At 42.4% G+C, this 23,200-nt stretch overlaps 1 protein-coding gene across 5 annotated transcripts in view; it reads left to right on the top strand.

Annotated features, from left to right (window-relative positions):
• rgs12b (regulator of G protein signaling 12b) overlaps positions 1–23,200 on the top strand; it is a 49,747-nt gene extending 26,547 nt beyond the window's left edge. For 2 of the 5 annotated variants that reach the window (XM_034587509.1, XM_034587519.1), the window contains exons 6-19: positions 5,312–5,333; positions 13,126–13,295; positions 13,799–13,891; positions 14,467–14,610; positions 16,703–16,885; positions 17,034–17,184; positions 17,515–17,609; positions 17,779–17,991; positions 18,906–18,979; positions 19,092–19,218; positions 19,419–19,515; positions 19,651–19,721; positions 20,644–20,815; positions 21,208–23,200. In XM_034587509.1, the coding sequence (XP_034443400.1) occupies positions 5,312–5,333; positions 13,126–13,295; positions 13,799–13,891; positions 14,467–14,610; positions 16,703–16,885; positions 17,034–17,184; positions 17,515–17,609; positions 17,779–17,991; positions 18,906–18,979; positions 19,092–19,218; positions 19,419–19,515; positions 19,651–19,721; positions 20,644–20,815; positions 21,208–21,788 (2,193 nt within the window). In that variant the 3' untranslated portion in view covers positions 21,789–23,200. The remainder of the gene's footprint in view (positions 1–5,311; positions 5,334–13,125; positions 13,296–13,798; positions 13,892–14,466; positions 14,611–16,702; positions 16,886–17,033; positions 17,185–17,514; positions 17,610–17,778; positions 17,992–18,905; positions 18,980–19,091; positions 19,219–19,418; positions 19,516–19,650; positions 19,722–20,643; positions 20,816–21,207) is intronic. The other 3 variants (XM_034587528.1, XM_034587545.1, XM_034587537.1) reach the window with 3 other exon arrangements.

Genomic DNA, 23,200 nt, shown 5'->3' with positions numbered 1-23,200 from the left:
CTCACCGCCTAAGGAGAGAGGAGGGCGTGTGCTTACAAGCACAAATAAAAACGACAACCAATAATGTGAATATAAATAAACTTAAACCCTACATCAAGCATCTTCCGTCATGCTCACACCTGCAGATCCTCATTTGGCTTTTGGATCATTAGAACCTAATCAGCTTATGCACCTCATCCTTTCCTCTCAGAGTTAAGCTACTCTAAAGCTCAAGCACTTTCATGCCCGCCAATCCTGGCAGGGTGACTGGTCTTCTCAATGGCAGCCACTATTCACCTCATATTCAAAAGTAAACACACAGGCATGCACGCACTGAGGCAGCTTCCTCCTCAGTTGAAAGTGTATGTGTGTGTTTGCACGCATGCAGTGGGGAAATCTGTGTTGTGAATTCCAAGTCACCTTTTAAGGACAGCATGTGTGTATGTGTGCGTCAGTTGTTTGGTTATAGGTGTGGTCTCCTGTAGCCATGCCAGGCCATAAGCAGATATGTTTTGTGTCCCTGGATGCATCAGTCTCTTCAGATATCTTCTACGTACACTCGTATAAGAGTGGATGCTTATTCTTACCAAAGGTGGCAGTTACAGCTCCAGCTGTGGAGCCAGGAATATATTCCTGTGGTACAAACAGTGTTGTCTTTGTGTGTGTTTCCTCGCAGACAGTTTCTCCCATAGATAGACATTTTGTATTCACTGTGTCATGTGTTAATGGCTGCGCTGCTGTGTCTCATCCTATGTAACAGAATGCCATTTTCCAGGAATCATCGTCTACACACACACACTGACGGGGAAGCTTTTGGAAACTTAAGATTGTTTAAGAGGACTTTATACTTGATACGTGTTGATATTATGATAACATTGAGAATGAATGGCTATAAATTGCGCCCTGTGTTTAACCAGAGTTTGAACCTGACCAGGCTTCATAACAGATGATGTAATCCAACCCTCTCCCTCTAGTCACAGCTAATAAAGCACTTGGGACCTGCGCACACAGTGACCAACCACTCCTTGCACAAACCGAGCATAAACAGGCCTCGGCGTGCGACCTCAAGGTGCCAATTAATGGAAGTGGAAGTAACTGATCAAATTGTGACCTGTAGACAGAAGTTTGCTCATAATCCAACTGGCGATCAACACAGTCATAAAGCAACACAACGCCCCGTCCACACTCCTTTAGGGTCTGAAGCTGATTTGTTTTTAATTCCTGAGACCCGACAGGGAGTGAGTGGATGTGAAAAACTGGTGTGTGTTGCCAGTGACTCTTGTGCAGACATGTGATTCAGCCATCTTATCTTTTGTTAAAGTGGGTGTTGGTGTAATGTGTGCTCATTGTATAAATGTCCACAACACTTCCACTGTATTGCTGTCATGCTCACAGCACTTCTCAGATCACCAAAATAAACGTGTTAATTTTTGTGAATTCCTAGATTTTCTTCTCGATATGACGGCATCATCACACTGACTATTATTTAAAATTAGGTTCGTAGCTTGGTTGCAGAAAGGTTTTAATTTGTAAAAAATCCCAGTGACTCTTAAAGTTTTGGCCTAAACCGCTTCATCCACAAAAACATCCCTGTCAGGCGTTTTGTTTTTGATGCACATGTTAGTGCAATAGAGAGTCAAACTGACTGAAGGTAATCTGTTGGAGAGGACATTTGTCAGTATCATTGTGTCTATGCAGCTGTAGCTTGTAGTAGAACTTTTCCATATATGTTATTGTTGAAATTATTGTTTGAAAGTGTAGATTCTTTAGTGGTCGTCTTTATGTTTTCTTTCTTCACAGTCCTCTCCATTCCAACATGCCTGTGGACTGAAATGTCATAAAACCATAGCTAGTAATGGCTGTCACGCAGCATCCGAACTGAAACCATCTGACGCTGATTAAAAGCAGAACTACGTATAGTGATGACATGTTAATTGTTGAGAAGAAACTATTAGCTACAGCTGTGTGACCTCATAACATTCATAATCACACACACACATTCTGAGGTTTTGCTCTAAATTATATTTTCCCTCTTTGATAAAAACTGAAACCATAATCCTGACCCTCAGTCATGTACTGCCGTGTCACTGTTTTCTGTTTATCTTATCAATGCATTTACTGTATGATGGGAACATAAAAGCCCCAGTTATATATGCGACTAATCAGCATCAGAACAGACAGTAACCGCTGACAATATTGGGGCTCACATAGCAGGACATTTAGTGGAGAAAACATCGTTTGAAAGCATGGAAGCTAAAAGTAGCACATACATGGCCTATGGAGAAGCTGGACTTTGTTACATGCTCTGGGCGATGTATTTGATATTATGGCTCTATATTATCAAGACTGTTACATTTTCCAGCTGCATGTGTCTCCGTGGTTATGAGGTCGGGGAGAGGAAAGGAGGGAAAGTTTGGAAAACCCCAGTCATTCCCTGTGGTCTGTAAGGAATGACCAGGATCTGCCAGGAGAGGAGGAGGAGGAGAAATCAGGTTGAAGGTTGAAGGAACGAGGGAGTGAAGAAGAGAATGACTTGAGCGGAGAGTGGAAGGAGAGAAATGGGGGTAAAGAGGGGGATGAGTGGGGAGGAGGGAAAGAACAAACAAAAGGAGTTTGAGGATAAGTTCGAGGGAAGTTGAAGGAGAAAAAGAGAGGAGAGGGGACTGGGGGCCTCAACCACCAGCGAGTATGCCTGGAAGTGGTCACACACACACACACACACACACACAAATGTATGCCAAAGAATGTACCCTGCAAATAAAAGACACATCTCTACCAGATGTTGACCATATGCATACATACTGTAAGCTACACCCATTCATACACACAGATATTGTAACACACACATCAGACACAGAATATGCACTGTTGAAAAGTGCGAGATGTGAAATGTGTGGGATTCTAACCAGCGCGAGGATCGGGTAACCAGTTTCCACTGGTGAGGTTTCTGCCTCTGTCATTTTCTCAGGTCCTGTGTGGAGGTTCAACCACAATCAGCTGCTAAAAAGTCACATCAAATCTTTCCTCACACACTGGTGCCAACCTCCACTCTTCTGGAATAGTTAATCCCAGTGATTATGCTGGCTGTGCCATATGGTCCACACAGACCAGCTCAACTGTGAAAATGGCCGAGATGGCCAAGGCATGTCTGGTGAATCAGACCAGCACATATGCTGTACTAAGGGGTTAACGTCATTAGATTTACATACTGTGCATTGAACCTGAGTCAGAGTAGGATCTGTACATGCTCCAATTTTTTTTTACAAAAGCTGAGTGTTAACATGTACCACAGAAACAAGGTTTCTGGAAGGAATCTGGTTATGGTTGGAAATCTCAGGCGTAACTGCGAAATGTGCATATTCTTTGATGAAGGCTGGATAGTTTTTAGTGTATGAAGCTGGTTTCAGACATGCACTGAACTCTGGGTAATCGTCTGGCATACTCCAGAGGGGATGTATATGTGAGAATGCAAAGGTCCGAGTGAGAGGCTCTGGAGTTTCTCCAGAGTTTCTCTGGCCAGGCCATTAGTAAAAACTCTGGAGAATGTTCGATTGAGCTGATGTAAGATTCTCTGCAGGACTCACAGCGATTGAGTGTGTTGATGACATTTCTCCTAAGCGTCAGACGCAGAAATGAAACAAAAAAGTGGTGCCATACACATAGAAGACATTGACAGAGATGTCAGGAGAGTTTGTGGTGACGAGGACCAATGCTGGTGTTGATGTGCTGTAAACAAAAACAACCATCACTTGAATTCTGCAGATGCTTTGTTGCTGTTTTGAATGCGTCTGAGCAGAGCATATGTGAAAGGCAAACAGCTGACCCAACTCCTCCGCAGGTCATGTCTCAAAAGCTTCACTTAGCATTAGACTGACATTTAATAAATCAGGTTACTAGAGATAGCTAACGTGTAAATGCAATCATTTGCCTGTTCCCCATGAATGGGTGTCGCACTTCCCTCTCTATTAGAAAGCTTTCACTGTGAGGATAAGGATGTGTTGTGGACACCCTGCTGCTCAGTGTTTAATTTGAATATAATATCATGTTGCACCGACAAAGCCTTCAAATATGCAAACTCTACAGGTCACTGTATTAAGTCTCAATCAATGAGCTAAAATGGGGAAGAAAGTTCTTTAATTCTCACAAATGCAGTTGAAACATTTTAATGTGATGAATGTGATTTAACCCTGCAGTCATCCATGAGACTCTCATGTGTCTGTTTACCAAATTTACCATAGAAAATATACTCAGAACCAGTTAATCTGCCCATGTAGCCGCTCCGTGACGTACCTTCTACCTTACAAAATAGGTCATTAACAAGATTAGTGGTCAGATTAACGACATCAAAAGTCAACACTGGGGCTCAGTGTTGAGTTTTATCCGGAGAGCTGATCTAATATCAGCTGATCGAACACCAGCTCTGTGGATAAAAATATCACTTGTATTCTCTGCTTTTTACTCTTTACTTTCTTCTTTCTTCCACGATGTCTTTTGGCACACGGATCTGTCTTTAATTGTTGCCCCACACCTTCTCTCTCATCCCTCTCCTGTCTGCCCCTCTCTCTCTGGCTCACCTCACCCTCTCTCTTATTTTGACTTCTCCTCCGTCTGAGTCACGGAGTGGTTGAAGTTTGTTCCAGAGTTAGTTACGTTACTGATGCATCTGTTGAATGATCTCATCCCAGCTCAGCATGTCTGGGATAAAGATCACTGTATTGTGTGTGTGTGTGTGTGTGTGTGTGTGTGTGTGTGTGTGTGTGTGTGTGTGTGTGTGTGTGTGTGTGTGTGTGTGTGTGTGTGTGTGTGTGTGTGTGTGTGTGTGTGTGTGTGTGTGTGTGTGATGGTTAAAGAGATGGCATTGATAAACAAACTGTTATTGGTGATTGTTAGATATGCAAGCAAACATCACACTTAACTGTGATATAGGGGGCAGGGAGACCAAGAGTTCCCCTTCTCACCTCCGCACACACACACACGCACACACGCACACCTCCTCACACACACGCACAAGGTAATCTCCACCCCTCTTTGGATGTTTTCTTGCAGAGCAAGCGCAGCCAGTTCACAGATGATTCCACCCACCCACTCACACACACACACACAAAAGACATTGAGTGTGCTGACTCTCTGTGTCATGATGTGCAAGTGTGTGTGTGTGTGATAATGGGCCTGATCCTGTGAGAACCACAGTCAGTCTGTCTCCATTTGGCCCAAAGGGCATGCCTGGACAGCTGCCTCCCTGCCCTCATGTCCTGTCGGAGCTTGTATGAGTGTTTGTCATCTGGATGATGAGCGAGGATCCTAATCCATGTCTCTCTGTGTTTTTTTACAGTCCGCTGCAGTCTCCGATGGAGGTGAGTAGATGCACCTTTTCAACATCTGACGTCCTCAGTGTCTGTTCACATCATTTATTATCCTTCGAATTATCTATAATATTTACTTTTCCTCCACCATTTTCTCTTTGTTAACTTTAGTCATAAAGACATTGACCACGATAAATTCATGCACCACAGTTCTATAGTTCTTACGATCAACCTTAGGTTTATATACATATAGTCATCCTGTTCCACTCTTTAGGTTCATGGCCAAGCTCAAAGTGGGCTTTTCAATGATATGCGGCGGCTTTCATTCAAGTCACATGAAAAGCTGACAGTCTGGTTTGACCTGTTCAACTTCTGCCTCACCTCTGCCTGCTCTGTTGCTGTTGACAGATTGCAGCCTAAAGATAGTCCCCGAATCTGTGAACGTATTAGCTGCACATGAGCACTTGTAGCAGCATGTCACGGATAGGAGAGGCTGACATTTACATTTTGCACTACTGATGGATATCAGTGTGTTTCTGACATGAAGTATCATCTGAACTTGTGCAGAAGCATTGGTGTTTTTGTTTTTGTGACTCTTGTGCAGTTCCTAAAGACAACTGTGGTGATGTGCACATGAAAAGTGACTGAAGAGAGTGTGTCAAAAAGACAGAGAGAAGTTGAAATCCTGTCTGCTTTCTCACCTCCACACAGCTGGCATACATCTCAGTGGGAAGTGCTTGTCATCTCAGAAAATCACAGAAATTGTTGGACACACTCTTCAGTACATTGGTGTAGAGGGAGAAGTTTTTTTTTTCATGGTTGTAACCATTATCAACCCATTCGGACACTGTGTTTTTACATGGATGTACTCCGTCATAGTGTTCTGTTGTATCTGACCTCATCTGAAGTAGACTGTTGTGTTTGTTGTGCAATTAGCACGTGTCAGTGATAACAAAAGCTCTCAGATTTAGGAGACTCCTAATGGTGCTTTAACGCCTCACAAATGCACATGAAAGACACAATTTACTGCGGATGGGAGATAAAAGGAGGCGAGAAACCAGATAAAAGAGGAGAAGACACCATGGCTTCAGTCTGAGCTCATGTCCAAGTGTTTACGGCCTCTGTTCACACCACGTGTCTCCGGAGGGAAGAATGTGTGGTCAGTGAGTGAAGTGAAGAGCTTGATCTCCTTCCACATGAGCTGTATGTACATGTGATGTAGGGAACATGGCGATAGAGATGAGGGAAAATCTTTCCTCCCAGTTGTTCAAACTGTAAAGTGCTAGTTGCAGCACGTAGCTGCAGCAAGCGACTAATTTATGCTGTTTTCAGACATGAACTCTTGTCGACTGCGTCCGGACATTTTCCTGAGTTTACCTTTCACATACACACAGCAAGAAATTGTTCGAGTCAGACACATTCACAACTGGAACATTTCCATAACATCCAGGCGAGGGGTGGCGCCTGTAGAGCTTGCAGGAGGCAGGGCGCATACATTCTGCTGCATTTTACTTACAGCACATTGACACAGGCGTTGGCCTGTATCGCCAAAAGCTCTCGAAACTCGTTGTCTTTCCAAGATGAAACCTCTTTTTCATCCTGAGATATTTGTCTTCTTCTAGTTTCGCGTCCGTTGCGTGTTAGAAACAACACGCCCACTTGCTCACTGTGGATTTTCTGGACATTTTCCTTCTGTATTCTCACATGGGCTCACTCAAACATTTTCCAGACATTTTACTCGGGAGCTGGCAGGAGAAGTTCCAAAGAATATCCAAAGCAGCTGACTAGGAGTGCATGTCTGAAAGTGTCAGCTTTTATTTACTGATGAGCGGGGAAACATCACAGCTTTGGTTTATTTTATTATATTTTTTGCACAAATATTTTCAATATTGTCTATTTTTATAACCACATCAGCTTTTTTATTGATGCATAATTCGGAGACAACAGGGAGTAATAACTGGGAAAGTGGTTGTTCATTCTTGCAGCACATCTGGAGTTGAGATACTCATTAACTCCGTCCAAGGTAAATGGTGAATGTTGTCTTTGTAAGTAAAAGAATTCCGCAGAGATAACCAAACCGCTCTGTGAGAAAGTTGCTTAAAAACCTATAAAAAGAAGAGACGCACAATTCAAACGCTGTTCCGGGTTTTATTTCTCTAACTCTAATCTTTAGGAAGTTATGGGACAGTTGTGATTCATACAAAGTAACTGGAAGTATTAAGTGTCTGTGCAAATTTCTAATGAGAACCTCTGTTTCCACATATTTTGTCACCAACTTAAAGTACAAATTCAACACTTCTTAAACTACTGAGTCCTGTAGTCATTCAAATAACACTAGTAGAGATGTTGATTATTTTGTGAGAAGCAGACCTCTGCGCTGAAACTGTCTGTATCTCCTGAACAACATGAGACTCCACTTCCCTTTTCCTTACATTGTTGCAGCAATAATGAAGTCCTTTCTTCCCTGTTTGAAACTGATCAACTGACAAAGAAGCTGAGGAAATTGAACATATCGAGCTAAAAAGAACCTTTTATTAAGCTCTGACTTATCCCTGTGTGTTTATTTTAGGAAAATCACAACTTTTGTCTACAAGACCCGTCTTTTACCTGATTCTCAACGCTGTTATTAATTTCTGCTTATTTGAAAATCTCAGACAAACATCCAAACCTTTGAGTTTTTGACTGTAGACCAGCAATGACAACACCATACCCCTTATTACCAATTCGAATTTGTTCAATTCTATAAATGTTTTTTAGACATTTATAAAATGAATCAAATCAATTTTGCACTTACACAAAACTGTACATGATAACGTATTCACAGTTCATTGTATAAAAACAACAACCACAACACAAGTAAGGAATTTGATATCAGAAACTAGAAGTAGAAATTGCACCCCAACCACAGAGGTTAAATACCTAAAACCTGCCATTAGTCAGTTAGAACTGAAGAACCCTCTTGCATGAGAGGTGAAATGTTTTGAAAAAACACAAGCAAGTTTATTTTTTTACGTACAATTGTACAACTTTTGAACAACTCATAGATGTGCTCCAAGTGTGCCTGATTATTTTCGATGGAATTCTCAAAAATATAAAAAAGTGCCCAATCTCACAATGTTAGACAAAGTTAAAAATAAAATGTGGGTTCAGTATCCCACCCTTCCACCAAGTTTAAAAAAAATCGGTTCAGTAGTTTTTGCGTAATCCTGCTAATGAAAAAAATACTTCTTTGCTAAGGGAAACATGTTGGTACATTATATCTGTTACATTATAAATGTATCAAATTTAATTTCCCTTATTCTGATTTGAATTTACATTTTCTGAACTTCCTCTCTAATTTCCCAGGCAGGGCTTTGGCTGTGTACTAACTTTAGTGTGTACTAAAAACTGTCTTAAAATACATTTAGATTTATTTGGATCTGTAGTGGAAGTTGAGACAACAGTTGTCTCACCAATATTATTCCTTGTTCTTTGCATCAGTCGCTTTATGTGTCTGTGTATGTATTTGTGTTTGTAGCTGTATGAGGGCTGTGGGCCTCATTAGTCTCAGTTGTGGCCTTTCTTTAACAAGATTCTCATCAATACTGCAGTGTGTGTGTGTGTGTGTGTGTGTGTGTGTGTGTGTGTGTGTGTGTGTGTGTGTGTGTGTGTGTGTGTGTGTGTGTGTGTGTGTGTGTGTGTGTGTGTGTGTGTGTGTGTGTGTGTGTGTGTTCTGGCGTTTTTAGTTCCCCCCTCCCTCGACTCTGAATTATTCATCATCTCGAGGCCTGTGTGTGCTTGTATCACTTACCTGCGTGCGTGCGTGTGTGTGAACGTAAATGCGTGTGCGTATTGTGACCTGACTCTCTGTAGTCTCTCAGGTTGTCAGCCAGGTTGGTCCTCACCAAGCTCGCCTTCGACTACCTTCTTTTTTCCCCAATTCTCTCTCTTCCTCCCTGTGTTTCTGTCAGTCATGAGTGTGTGTGTGCACGCTCAGTCATGGACTATGTGTTCAGCCTGGTGTGTTTGAGGTTGTGTGGGGCCCTGATAGGCTGAGTATGGATGGTGGGGCTTGGATCCCCCTAAGGATTCGCTACCTGCCTCGCTGGCACCACACAGGCTCCTACCAGCTCTACCCAGGTGAGGTGAAAGCTGGAGCGCAAGATAGCCTACTTGTCTCTTCAGTAAAGTAAGTCATCTTTAGGCACAAAGGAGCAGTTAACCTAACATATTGATCCTGAATATTGGGTTAGTTTTAGTTTAGCCGCTGAAATTCTTGAAAGAGTCGGCAAGTTCCCGTATCACAAGACACAGATAGTTTGTCATATGAATGGTTTTGTATCTACCAACAGCAGGTTGGGGATTAATGAGCCTAACTTTTCTGTATGAGTGTGGTAGTACAGCTTATGTTTAACAATGCTGTTGCTAGTTTAAATGGTGTGATGATGAGGTAATGTGGTTTATATTTTCCAGTGTACTGTACCATCCCCATTACAAGTTAAAAGTGAATAAAGATTTGACTTTAAAAAGAAAGAGTTAGGAGCCAGTGCTGTGACCAAATTCTAACATTTCTTAAATAGGGAAATAATTATTTTTAATGGCATGTCATTATGGCAGTGTAACATTTCTCACTTTGTCACTGCTGAGGTCTGTTAAGCATATGCTCTGCAAAATGTCTCTTGAAATGGCTGATTTCTTTTGCATGGGTGGAAAAATGAACTTTTTTTTAAAGATATTTTCTGTTGCCCTCATTTTGAGGACAGTGTAAGCATGAAATGGGGAGAAAGAGAGGGGAAGACATGAAGCAAAGGGATGGGTCAACACCAGAGGGACTCAAGCCCCCCTATGTAGCTCACCTGGTAGATTGGGCACCCCATATACAGAGGCTTGAGTCCTTAGGACCTTTAACCTTTTGTGAAGATTTCAAAATGCACAAAATTAATAAGAAAGGTAGTTTAAACTGTATTATCCATAATTTGGAAAATTGTCTTTGACTCCACAGAAAAAACAAACATAAATAAAAAATAAAAAACAGTTAAAATTGGTGGCTCCTGGATTTTGAAAGCGCTTTCCTGAGAGAAGCAGTTCAAATTGCATTTGCAAGGACTTTCCTTTCGGTAATCAGCGTAAACCTGACATTTAGTTTTTTCCCCAATGATTTTGCTCGCCGCATTAACCACTCTTGACAGTTTCGCTCTATACTTAACTCACCATCACAAGTGACCACGTTAAAAGACAAGATGCTTTCCACCAAAAACACAATCTCTGTTATCTATGAAGCTCAGGTGCCTATCTATATAACTAAGTAATCATACTTAAAACCTCCAAAGACTTGGTTTGAAATCTTATAGGTTCAGTGTGTTTTGGGTTTAATGGCATCTAGTGGTGACATCGCACATGGCAACCACCCTCAGCTTACAAGCATGTAGGAAGGTGGAGAACCTACTCTGGCCTTCTGCTGATGTGAAAATACAAAAGGCCTTCTCTTGAGCCAGTGCTTGGTTTGTCTATTCTGGGCCACTGTAGAAGCGTGGCAGTGAAACATGATGGGCCTTATCACTCACACTCAATGTAGTTAAATTCCAAGGTAACAAAAATGAAATGACACCTACCTTCAGGCGACTATACCCTTATTAAGATATACCCATTAATAGTAAGTTATATTTCTGCTAAAAGATCCCTCTAATTCCCAACAAACTGAAACTTTAACGCTCTCTATGACATTATATATTCATGACTGAAGCAATAACGCAGAAAGTATTGGAATTTGGAATTGGACATTTTAGATGATAAAAATCCTCTGTTATTATTGATAAAGTGTTTACAACTTCTTTTCAGATATACACCCATTTTCTCTACACGTGTGTTGTACTTAAAACATGGAACAGGTCTAAAATAATGCAGTCATATTGAGTGAGAGAGGCATTCACAAGACTACTGTGTATGTGTGCCTGTGTGCCTACAAATCATGACAGCCTAGGAAGTGACCTTTAAAAAGATACAACCTGGTCCAAGACATTATTCAGTTGTGTCCGGCTTTAGATTACAATGTTGCCAGACCCTGATCCAAATTCTAACATTAAGAAATAGATGGAAAGAAAATATTCATATTGTTCATTCCAATATTGACACTGGCAGAGATTGTTATGTCTAACTTAATGAAACCCTGCCCTAATGTTTTAAATGACATATCATTTAATTTAGACTATACTGACTGTAAGCATTTGGCTTGTTTGGTTTGGATGAGTTGACACAAAACGTCATCAATGGTTGATTGAGATAAAACATTTTTAGGAATATGTGTGAATTAGTGACGCAAAAACAAGGTCGCCAAACAACACAAATACCTGGAGCTTTGTTCTTGTTATCAGCCTGGTATGACTGTTCTAATGAGTCCTGCTGTTGTCCTTCTCTGTGATAGACAGCTGCTTTATGCAGGCTGTGCACTGTGGTAGACTCCCTGTGACACTGAACAGGATACATGGCATGGAAACTGCTTCTCAGTCGCAGAAGCAGTTGACCTTAATGTCTGAAGTCTGAGGAGTTGTTTACTGTTAAATACTGATTGAGAGTGAACGAGCCAAACACTTTAGAAATAGTGATGAAAAATATATTCATTGTGAAAACTCGTTGAAAACATGAGGCTGAAGAAAAAAATGTGCAAAGCGGAAATCACACTGGAATTATCCAGGAATAGCCAAGTTTCCTAGTTTTAAATCACACAGGCCTTTGGCTGTGGGCAGGATACTGCTCTTTCAGTTCACTTAGAGGATTTGCGTAGTTTCAGGCACCTGATCGGTGATGCCTTCCCGCTGGCTGTTCTTGTATTTATTTTATCTCAATTTAGAAGCCCAAATTTAGTTCATCCGGCCTGAAGGGCCTGCACTCTGGTTACTCTCAGCTTTTCTGTGTGCCTCTGTCTTTGTGCCCCTCTGTCTACACATCAGGAACACAGACGTAGTGAGTGCTGTCCAGTGGTGGGCACAGTAATCATTGTTAGATAAGTTGGTATTATACTCAGGGCAACTGAGCATTCACGCACAACATTTGTTAAACAGAATGTTAAAATTCCCTATTGCTGTATTTAAAAAAACAAAAAAATAGGCAATGAGAGTTTAACTTTCCCAGGCTAATTTTTCTACATACAATATTCACCTGCTATCCTGACAAACTGGCAAAGGATTTCTGAGTTTTAATTTTCCAAGAGGTTTTAGAAAACCTCAGCTGAGATAGTATTAAGAATGACAATGTCCATATACATATTCTACATAAATTGTTGAGGATAAATCGGTCAAGCACAGGATTTTCACCGGGGGGATTGGGGCTTGGATCCCATTTTACTAATTGACCCCCAAATTGACAGGCACCCAGACCCTATGTGGCCCCCCCCCCCCCCCCCCCCCTACTTAGGATACTTCTGTTGCACTAATAAGTGATAGCAGAAGTACACACAGCTACACAATGCACCAACAGAGAAAGACACCAAGTTAGAGATCTCTTATGTTGATAAGAAAATTGGTTTATCATGAAACTGTGGCAGGACAAATTAGAATACAGGGGGCCACCACAGTAGGTAATTAATGGGAAACTGTGGTTAGGGATAAAGGGATCGCATGAGTGAACGTGTGCAACATGGATTTTGCTGCTCGGGCCTAATGAGCTCCTGAATGTGCTGCTTTCAAGTAGAGCCTCTGTAGACGGATAAACAGTAAACAGCAAGAAAGCAGAGAGAACCTCTGAGATATTGTGAAATGCAACATTTTCTCAATATAATAATTGAAGATTCCGAGCCTTGGCCAGGTCAACCTACTACTGTACAGCTGTTTAATGGTGTGTGTGTTTGTGTGTGTTTGTGTGCGAGCAGAGCTGAACAGTGTGGAGCTGCAGGGCTGCAGCAGCGACAACAGTCTGAACAGTAATGCCAGCCTGCCCAGCGTCCAGAGCCACCGGCGCCACACGGAGAGGCGAGTGGCCAGCTGGGCTGTCTGCTTCGAGAGGCTGCTGCAAGATCCCGTGGGAGTCCGCTACTTTTCGGTACGATGACAGCACATGACTGGTGTTGGCCAGCACATGCTCACTGCATAATTTACCTTTACTTTATCTTGTAGAGTTGAAACTAGTAAAGGTTTGCTTGTGTGAGGTGCAGAATTTCTTTTTTGCGCCAGCTAGTTTGGGCCATGCATCACACTGTCAAATTACAGAAATAAACCTCTGAGCATTGTAATGAAATGTGATAAGAAGCTCAATACATTAGAAAGTAATCTCTTATCTAATATTTCCTGAAGAAGTGAATTACAAGCTACAGCTGAATCTATGATAATAAAAGAAAACTGAATTATTTTTTCAAAATGCTAAACTAAATAAAATGTCAAAAATTGCTTGGTTGGTAAGGATGTATCAACAGACCTAACCACTGACTGCAGCAGAAGAGATTAATAATAGTTAGAAATGAGAATTGTAAAACGTCACCTTACTGCATTTCTGTATTATTTATTTTGTCGTTTTTGAGCATTTCTTATTTAATTCTTGTACTACAGGAGTTCCTAAAGAAAGAGTTCAGTGAGGAGAACATCCTGTTTTGGCAGGCGTGTGAGTTCTTCAGCCACGTCCCTGAGAACGACAAGAAGCAGGTAACAGACATGGTTTGATCACAACATGCACACTCCTCTTGAAATAATCTGCTTTCAGACATCGTACAATTTCTCTGGCCAGTCCCCAACTAAGAACTCCGGAGAATGTTTGAATGAGCCGATGTGAGAAAACAGCAGGAGATCCTCCGCAGGATTCACCGTGAGCCAGTGGGCGTGTTGATGACATTTTTAACAGACAGAAAAAAAAAACAGAACACAAATATCTCAGGATGAAAAAGTTGTTCCATACACATAGACACAGACGATGATGTCATGATAGAGTTGTGGTTGGTGATGAGGGCCGACGCCAGTGTTGATGTACATCTGAGCGGAGAATCTCCTGCTTCGTTGTTTATTAGTTAAAGACAAACTCCGAAGAAAGTCTGGAACCAATTCTTTGGACATCCTCTGGATTTCATGAATGGCTATATTTGGATTAATCTGTGAGCTGTGGATCAGTCCTCTTCATTGCCCATCTTATCTTTCTCTCTGTCTGATCCCCTTTTTTTTTTTTACCTTCAACCTCTCCTTCACCCTCCACTCCCCATTTTCCCTGACCCTCCCACCCTCTCCAGCTCTCCCAGCGTGCCAGGGAGATCTACAACAGCTTCCTGTCCAGTAAAGCCACAACGCCGGTCAACATCGACAGTCAAGCTCAGCTCGCCGATGACATCCTCAATGCTCCCCGACCTGACATGTTCAAGGAGCAGCAGCTGCAAGTAAGCAATCACAACAAATGCACACACTAACACCACACTCAAGGTACCCACTATCCACTTATGTATTACCGGAAGCTTCTTCTGCTTTAAGATCACACTGACCTCTAACCTTCCTTGTTAGGTAGAAGGGAGAAGAGGCTTTCCCTGAACGGCCGCTTTATTTCTACTCATAAATCTGAATCAAAACAGACACCTATTGAAAATGCACTTCTATTACAGCACTGGGTGCTCATAAAACATTAGTTCAACTATTCTTCCTGGCCTGCTGTCTGGCATCATGAATCTGAATGGCTTCTTAGATGTGCATGTTGTGGGGGGGGGGGGGGGGACTGGCTGAAAAGCTCCATTGATTTCAACAGCTGAGCTAAGATGTTCCAACTCTGATAAGAGTCACAAGGCTGGAGAGATATCTGCACCGTCACCCTCTATATTTTTACACATCAAACACACACACACACGCGCCTCAGAGGACCTTTTCCAAGAAATCCCTGGATTGGAGATCAAGGGTCAGACATGCACCGCATGTGGACTGAAGCATACACAAATAAAAACACATAAATACACACACACATATATTGACAGTTTATTCAATACATGTACTTCTTATAGATGCATAGGCTTTTAACACAATGAGTATCTAGTCTCTCAGTCAAAGCCAAGTTACATTAGTACTCTGGACTAATACAACATGGAAAATGTTAGTTTGACATTGACTATTGATTAAATATGAAATTCAATGTGTTTATTAGCTTACTGGGCAATAGGGATGCACACCACTCAGTAAATAATAACCATCAAGTGTTCAGCCAAGCCGTAATCTAAATAGTGTTTTATATTTGATAATGTGTAAGAGAGAATCAAGGGGAGCCTGTTTAAAAAATGGCCAAATTATTAACAGTATTTGTATCTGTAAGTTATGGGTTCTGTGCTTGTTGCTGTCATTAGAAGAGCTGGATCATCAGCCTGTATTAATAACCAGGCAGCAGAGCCAAAGCTCACTGTTATTATTTGTTATTGTCTATATTTTGTTTTCTACAATTTAATTTTCATATTCACTCATCTTCAGATGAATAAGAAAATATTTTGTTCACTAATTTTTGTTGGTACCATGTTCTGTTCAGTGCAGTTCTTTTTTATTCTTAGATCAACAGATGGAGCAAACAGTTTTACAGGAGGGAGGATTTTAGTGTGAGCACGGGGGTGTCAGGTGTGACCGTGTGGTGTTATGGCAAATGGTTTACATGGCTCATGAGTCAGGTAGGAGGGCCCCTTATCAGAATATGGCTTTAGATCTCAGGGAGCTCAGGACCGACTCTGGAGTGAACTGAGGCACATGCCATGAATCCTGACATGTATATGTGAGGAGGGAGACCCCTATAGCTCCCTAATGCAAATCATTACATTTAAGTGTATCTTACTGCGCTGCCATACACAGTGAAATAAAGTCCCCTTTAACTCAGAGCATTTGATGCACAGTGCTGGTACATTGCTGATTTGATTTAGTTGGTGTAATATTTTTTCTCATACGCCATTTATATTGTAACAGACTTAGTCGTGAATTCATTGATTTAGTGTGGGCCTCACTACATATTGTTTCCCAGTCCTCTTGAACTTAAGAGTGATTGAAAGTAAAACGTATACATGTACATTAAACACACAATTTATTTAATCAAATCAATCTCAAGTTGTTTGAAGTGCAAACCTACCTGACGCCACGTCCTTATGTATGCATGCCTCATATATGGCATACATACACCCAGTGTCACTGCAAGAAATCTAAAAATAGGCAGATTGCAATTTAATGTACATAAAACATTCTTGGTCCCCAGAGGACAGGCACATTTGATTTTGCAAATTTAAAGGCACCAAAGATCAGTAGGTTGGTAGTATTTCTAGAAGACTTCATCATTTTAAATGATTTAGACTTGTACTTCCTCCCATGTGTTTTCAACATCTGTAAGCATCTGTTTTTCCTCTTCTCTTCCTTCATTTTTTTGTCTCTTCTTTTTTTATTTGTTCTTTGTCCTTCCCTCTTTAAACCTTTTGAGTTTACTTCATTCCACTGATTAATTATTTCCTTCCTTTTCTGTAGATCTTCAACCTGATGAAGTTTGACAGCTACACACGGTTCCTCAAGTCTCTGCTCTACCAGGAGTGTATGCTGGCGGAGGTGGAGGGCAGGCCTCTGCCGGACCCTTACCACATCCCCAGCAGCCCCACCTCCAAACACAGCACCACAGGCTCCGACCGCTCCAACCTCTCCACGCCCAAGAAGGTAACACAACACACATGGTTGACTGTGTTTCCTAACAATTCCTATTTCAGGGTTGACCGTGTACTTTGGACTCATGGTCTTACATCCATCATGTGTGCCTGCCTTTACCTCTACCCCAACCTTCTTTCATTTTGTTTTTGTGATACAGGAGGACAAAAAGAGTAAATCTGGTCGATCGTTAAATGACGACAGCAAAGATGACTCAGGCGACCGGAGGAAAGGCCTGTTCTTCTCTTGGTCCCGCAACAGGAGCTTCGGCAAAGGCCCCAAGAAGCGAGAGCTGACAGACTTAAACTACAGTCAGTAGTCTTCTTTTTTTCATGCTGAGTTCCCTCTGTGTTTTATTGTAAACAAAAAAGTTCCTATGAGAGAACAATGGCAGAATTGTTTGCTTGTTCAATAGCACAGATCACACGATGCATCACATACTGTAGCTGCAGTTTCATCTAGTTGATTAAAAAAACCTATTGGAAGAGATGCTGCAATGCGATGCTGCAATGCGATGTGTACAAAAACATGTTAAAATTTGGAGGGCTGTCTTTTATGTTCCATACAGAGGTTTGGAAATATTCCTCTGTTTGTCTCTCCTCTGGATAATACTAAGGAGTGTGTTTTGTATTGTGTTTTAGATATCTCCGGCAGTAATGGTCGGCGTGAATCGCAGGGTTCACTGTCGTCAGGAGCCAGTCTGGAGCTGGGGACTTCAGGGTCTGGGAAGAATGAGGTCAGTCTGGAAAGTGATAATCAGTTTAGATGCTTAAGTATTCACGTAAACGTTATCTTCACCCTCTTTAACTGATTTACTTAAAAGTGACTGTGAATAATAGGACTGACAGTTTTACTGTTTCCCTGCTCTCCCCCTCCTCATCTCTGTCTCTATTTTTTTCTTCCAGGGTGATGCTTCCCGTGGTGCAGTATCGCTGTCAACAGAGCGCGGAGGGGGCAGCGCCCCCTTGAGGCAATGTAACATAAGCTTGCCGGACGGCTCGTGTTGCTCTGTGCCACTGAGGGCCGGAGTGTCCATCAGGGACCTGCTGCTGGGCCTCTGTGAGAAGCTCTGCATCAACTTGGCAGCTATAGACCTCTTCCTGGTTGGAGGGGAGAAGGTATCCCAAACCACAATAAACTGCATTTACAAATCCGAAACCAGATTAAAAACACTAAATTAACTATGCTTAATAGTTATGATTCTTTTGCTAGATTAAAAAAAATCTATTTATTATTATGATTATAAAGCGTCACTTATCATTAATGTTATTAGAGTAATAGGAGAAATGTCAACGTGATGTGAATTATCATCCAACTCTGCAGTTCTTCTTTAGTTCTATGTAGTGCTTTAGTGATTTTCAAGTCATTGTTTTGGTTTTACAGCCCAAATCTTTACTGTTTTAGTTCTCTCGCACCGCTCAAACAGGCAATAATCAAATAACATATCAGTTTAGTTTTGTTTATTTCACGCAACATAAATACAAATGTGTGGGGTGTGGTAGAAACCATTAATGGCTTGTATGAAATCGACACCAAATATCACAAAAAGATAAAACATACAGTAAACAGAATAAACATACAGAATTCTCAATACAGGTTATGGTGAAGAAGTATATATGCTAAACCTGCAATATGAATTACAGAATCTAAACTAGCTTTTCATTGCAAATCAACTGTTGTAACAGCAGAGCATTTCTAATTCTCTTTTTGCACATGGACAATGACACAATGAAATCCAACAAATGTTCCACAAGATAACTACACACTATTTAATAGAAAACTAACCCACATATATCAACTTTATTACTGATGTATGACTTATAAATGATAAGAGCTCCCCAGAAAGATGCATTTCATATCATATCAGGGGATCAGAGAGAAACAGTTTTTGCTTTTTGTCCTCTTCCGTTCCTTGTAACTCAAAGGGAGTGTACGATCATGATACTGTGAGTCAGTGATTTCAAACTTTGATGTTGTGCATGAAGGTGGACACACTTCAAGAAGACATTGTCCTGTTTCTCTTTTCTCGCAGCCACTTGTTTTGGACCAAGACTGTATGACGTTGTGCTCACGGGACCTCCGACTAGAAAAACGCACTCTTTTCAGGTACAGTGACATCCAGTCTTAGACAGTTCTGTATGCTGTCTGTTTCACTGGCCGTCAATGTTCCAACTACAGGCCTACAGAAAAGCACTAAATCTATTCTCTTCTTCTCCAGACTCGACTTAGTCCCTATCAACCGGTCTGTGGGCCTCAAAGCTAAACCCACCAAGCCAGTGACCGAGGTCCTCAGGCCTGTGGTCGCCAAGTACGGCCTGCACCTCTCTGAATTAGTAGCTCGCATTGTAAGTCACTCCTCACCATGGCTGCCTGTGCACAAACAGAAAGAAATACACAGACAGTGGATGTGATGACCTCAAAATCTTATCTGAATGTGTGTGTGTGTGTGTGTGTGTGTGTGTGTGTGTGTGTGTGTGTGTGTGTGTGTGTGTGTGTGTGTGTGTGTGTGTGTGTGTGTGTGTGTGTGTGTGTGTGTGTGTTGCAGAGTGGGGAGTCAGAACCTTTAGATCTAGGGCTTCCTATTTCCAACCTGGACGGGCTGCGAGTGGTGTTAGATGTAGCGGACTCCACTCCTGGAAAAGGTAACAAATGTTGGCCGGTGTCTCATTGACAACATATTGAACATAGCTTCTGTATTTGTATTACTTTGTATCGTTGTTGTTATTGTATATACACCGTATCAGATTCTCGAAATGTGCCCTCTGTCCTTCACTCAGCAGACAAACAGAAAGTAGCTCCCTCTAAGGGTCACATCCCAGCGTCTACGAGCAGAAACCAATCTTCAACTGTAAGATCTTTACCAACTTTTTATTTCTTATCTTCTTCTTGCTCTGGAATGTTCCATAACCCACCCAATGTCTCCACTTCCTGGTTGACGATGTCACGCTACTAAGTGTCTCTCTCTTGTCTGTTTGCAACGTGTTAAAAGCGTGCGCAGGTGTACGATGTGTGTCTCTGGCAGCGTGTGTGACTGTATTTATGTGCACTGTCACTGTGGAACCAAGAGCCGCATTACGCTCTCCAGGTTATTATGGTCTGCCTGTGGCCGAATGCATCATCAACTTTGCTCTATGGGTTGCTGGTTCTCTTTCTTCCATAACACACACACACTGGCCAGGCGAGACCAGCCCAGCCTCGCAGAGCAGATGCTGGTCTCATAACTCTAGAAACTCTTTCTAGGGGTGCAGGTGGTGGTGGCAGCTCTCTGGGTTTTACCTGTTATCTGAAATGATCATTTATTGATTTCATGGTTGTTTCTGGATATTTTTTAAAAACAGGCTCTACCCTCCTCAGGGGCAGTAGTGTTGCTTTAAGTTTTGGATAGTTGGTCCTCTGCTGCTGTGGTGTATGATCTTTGTCTACATGTTGGTGCTGCTGAGTAAACACTGCCTGACATTGTGGTTGTATGAGACATCCCACTTGTCTTTTAGTTAGAACTGATCAATATCTATGTTTAACTAGAATCATTTCTAATTAATGAGTGTCATTGATTATTAATCACAATCATTTCACTGTCATAATTGGTCTCATGTAATTGTCCCTCTCAAAAACAGCCACTGTCATTGAAATGAATGCCCCATACCCCAATCAAATTATTTCCACCATCAGTAGCATTAGTCCCCATGTGTTGTCATCACTTGTGCCCATACTTGCACCACCATGACTCATCAGGGCTCAATGCCTCGCTCCGCTCTCCTTGTGGCCCCCAGGGGGAGGATAGGCCAACAGGGAAAGCCGGTTCAGCCCACCCCCGTGGGGAAAACGGCAAGGCTGGGCACAGCCCTGACCCAAGAGGCCTGGCCTTACCCAACCACTCTGGGTCTCTCCATAAGGCTCCGGAGAAAAGAAAGCAGAAAAAGATTAATATAGATGAAGCTGAAGGTAAAGACTGAACAACCTCCCTCCCTCTCTCTCTTTCTCTCTCTCTCTCTCTCTCTCTCTCTCTCTGTAGCTTCGTTGCTGTGATCACACTAACACGTTTGTCTGTCTGCAGTATTGCAGAAGCAGCACAAAATGCTTTCAATGCTAGCTAGCTACATGTAGCACAGTCTGCTCAAACTGAATGTAGCTTTGACTTGTCTGATTAATACACACCCTCTGCTGCATGTTTTCTGAATGACAATGAATGTTTTTAAACTGGTTTTCAACATGTTATTTTGGGTGATTATTCATTTGCGAGTGTGTTTGTGTGTGTACATGCATTTTCTTTTTTTATGTATCTGTGTGTGTGTTTGTGTGTGTGTGTGTTTATATGTGTGTGTGTGCGCCTACAGAGTTCTTCGACCTCATATCCAAAGCTCAGAGCAACCGAGCAGACGACCAGCGAGGCCTGCTAAACAAAAGCGACCTGCAGCTTCCAGACTTTCTGCGCCTGTCGCCAGTGGCAACCAACCAATCTGCACCTCCTCTCTTCGACCCTGAGCCCAGTTGCTCCACCCCTAATTCCCGTAACCCCAACAACGGCAGCTTCCCTAGCAGCGGTCGCCGGGGCAATAAGACAAACAGCAATGACAGGGGAGGAGGCGGCGGTGGCACTCACTTGCTCAGTGCGAGCCATCAGTCCCAGAGCTTGGACTCTGCACTGGGCACTGAGAACGGAGGGGGGAGGAAATCCAGACCACTTCCACCGTTTCCCGGCACCGTCTCCCCCATCCACCCCTCGTCCAGCAGGGGGGAATCCGTCCAGATGCTGGAGGAGGACACCCTGTCCGATCTGACTCTCGTGGGAGAGGGGGACATTAACAGCCCCAGCCTCAACTACATCACTCCCTCAGCCCTCCCCTGCAAACCCCAACCCCAGCCCCAACAGCAAGCACAGGACGGTCGGCCTAGCTCAGGTACCTTCCCTGTGTGACACTTTTGAACTTTCCCCTCTATCTTCACCTGACTGCGAGCGGAACTGGAAAACCCACTGACGTCAGGCTGAAGCTGCTTGTTGGTCTGTGGCTGAACGGCCCAGAATGCATCCAGATCTCCTCCCTCCCTTTATTTAGCTAGAACATCTTTCAATTCAAAACATCCCTTTCTACACTCTAACGCTAATCTCAGATTGAAGTGTAAATAAACAGTAACTAATGTAAAAATACAATGCCAATAAGAGAAGTGAGTGTTCATATAGCGAAACAATGGATAGTGAGTGGATATAGTGATGTATGCACTACTTTCAGCTGCAGCCCTAAAATAGACGAGGCTCATTCAGAGAGGAAAGATGGATGCATTAGGTCTGGACGTGTCATTTCCCTGTGTGCTGTGTATCTGTGTGAACTCTTGAGCGGACTTGCTGTGGATTTCTTTTTTCGGAGACGTAAGCTCAAGGAAGAGCTCAGGACAAATTGGCGATGACCAGTGCCAAACTCCTTCTTCCGGCACCCCCTTCATTGTACAGAATCTAGCAATGCACTTTAGCCAATTTACAATAACAAGACTTAACACGTCTTTACATGTCTTTTCGAAAAGGTCTGTTTCATGCTCCAGTCACTAGCTCTCCCACCTCCAAAGTGGTACTGAGGCTTCAGCTCTGCTCTTACAAGTGGACTGTGTGTTATTTTGAGTTTATTAAAAGCTTCTCAGCATACTGCCATGGCAGGCCCGACCCCATAAACACAAACATATGCTGCAGCACCGTGAACACAGTCATTTGCATCAGCTGTTGTTTATCATCTATGACACAGTACGTTCCACCGCTGTCCTCTCACATCAAGCGTTTCTCGTGTCGCCCACGGAAACAAAGACTGTGACGAGTGTGCAAACATTCAGCTCTCGCCCCCTGTGATCAAATGGTCCAGTCTTCTGCAGCGGCTGCACATGAGCGGCCCTCTTGTCTGTTTCTCATTTCCATTCTTCTTCTTTGTGCTTTCTACACAGCAGCACGTTTTTTTTCCTCTGTCCCTCCACAGTTTAACAGGGTTTTTAGCTGTTAGCTCACTTCAGGGTTTCAGCTGGAAAAAATTGGACTAATAAAGTCAAACCTTTTCACTTTTGACCAATTCTTCATTTTCAAGAAAACCTATATTTATCCCACCTCCTTTTTCATTTTAGTCTCAGTTAAAAGTATTAACTTGTATATAGTCAAGTTTGTGAAACCAGCGTATTGTTGTAGTCATGGTTAAAATGCAATGCAGCCATGCTGTTGCTTCGGTTGTGTCACAGTAGAAATCAGTTCTCCTCTGTTCAGTTGACTGTACTGTCTGTAAATAGATCAAATAAATGTTTAAGAGGTTGAACTCGCTCTGTAGAGCCTCTTGTTAGCTCCCTCTTTTTCTTAGA

Source organism: Hippoglossus hippoglossus, chromosome 1 (assembly GCF_009819705.1).
Source record: "Hippoglossus hippoglossus isolate fHipHip1 chromosome 1, fHipHip1.pri, whole genome shotgun sequence".
Classification (NCBI taxonomy): domain Eukaryota; kingdom Metazoa; phylum Chordata; class Actinopteri; order Pleuronectiformes; family Pleuronectidae; genus Hippoglossus; species Hippoglossus hippoglossus.
Note: the sequence above shows the minus strand (reverse complement) of the source record. Positions and strands in the feature narration are given on the sequence as shown.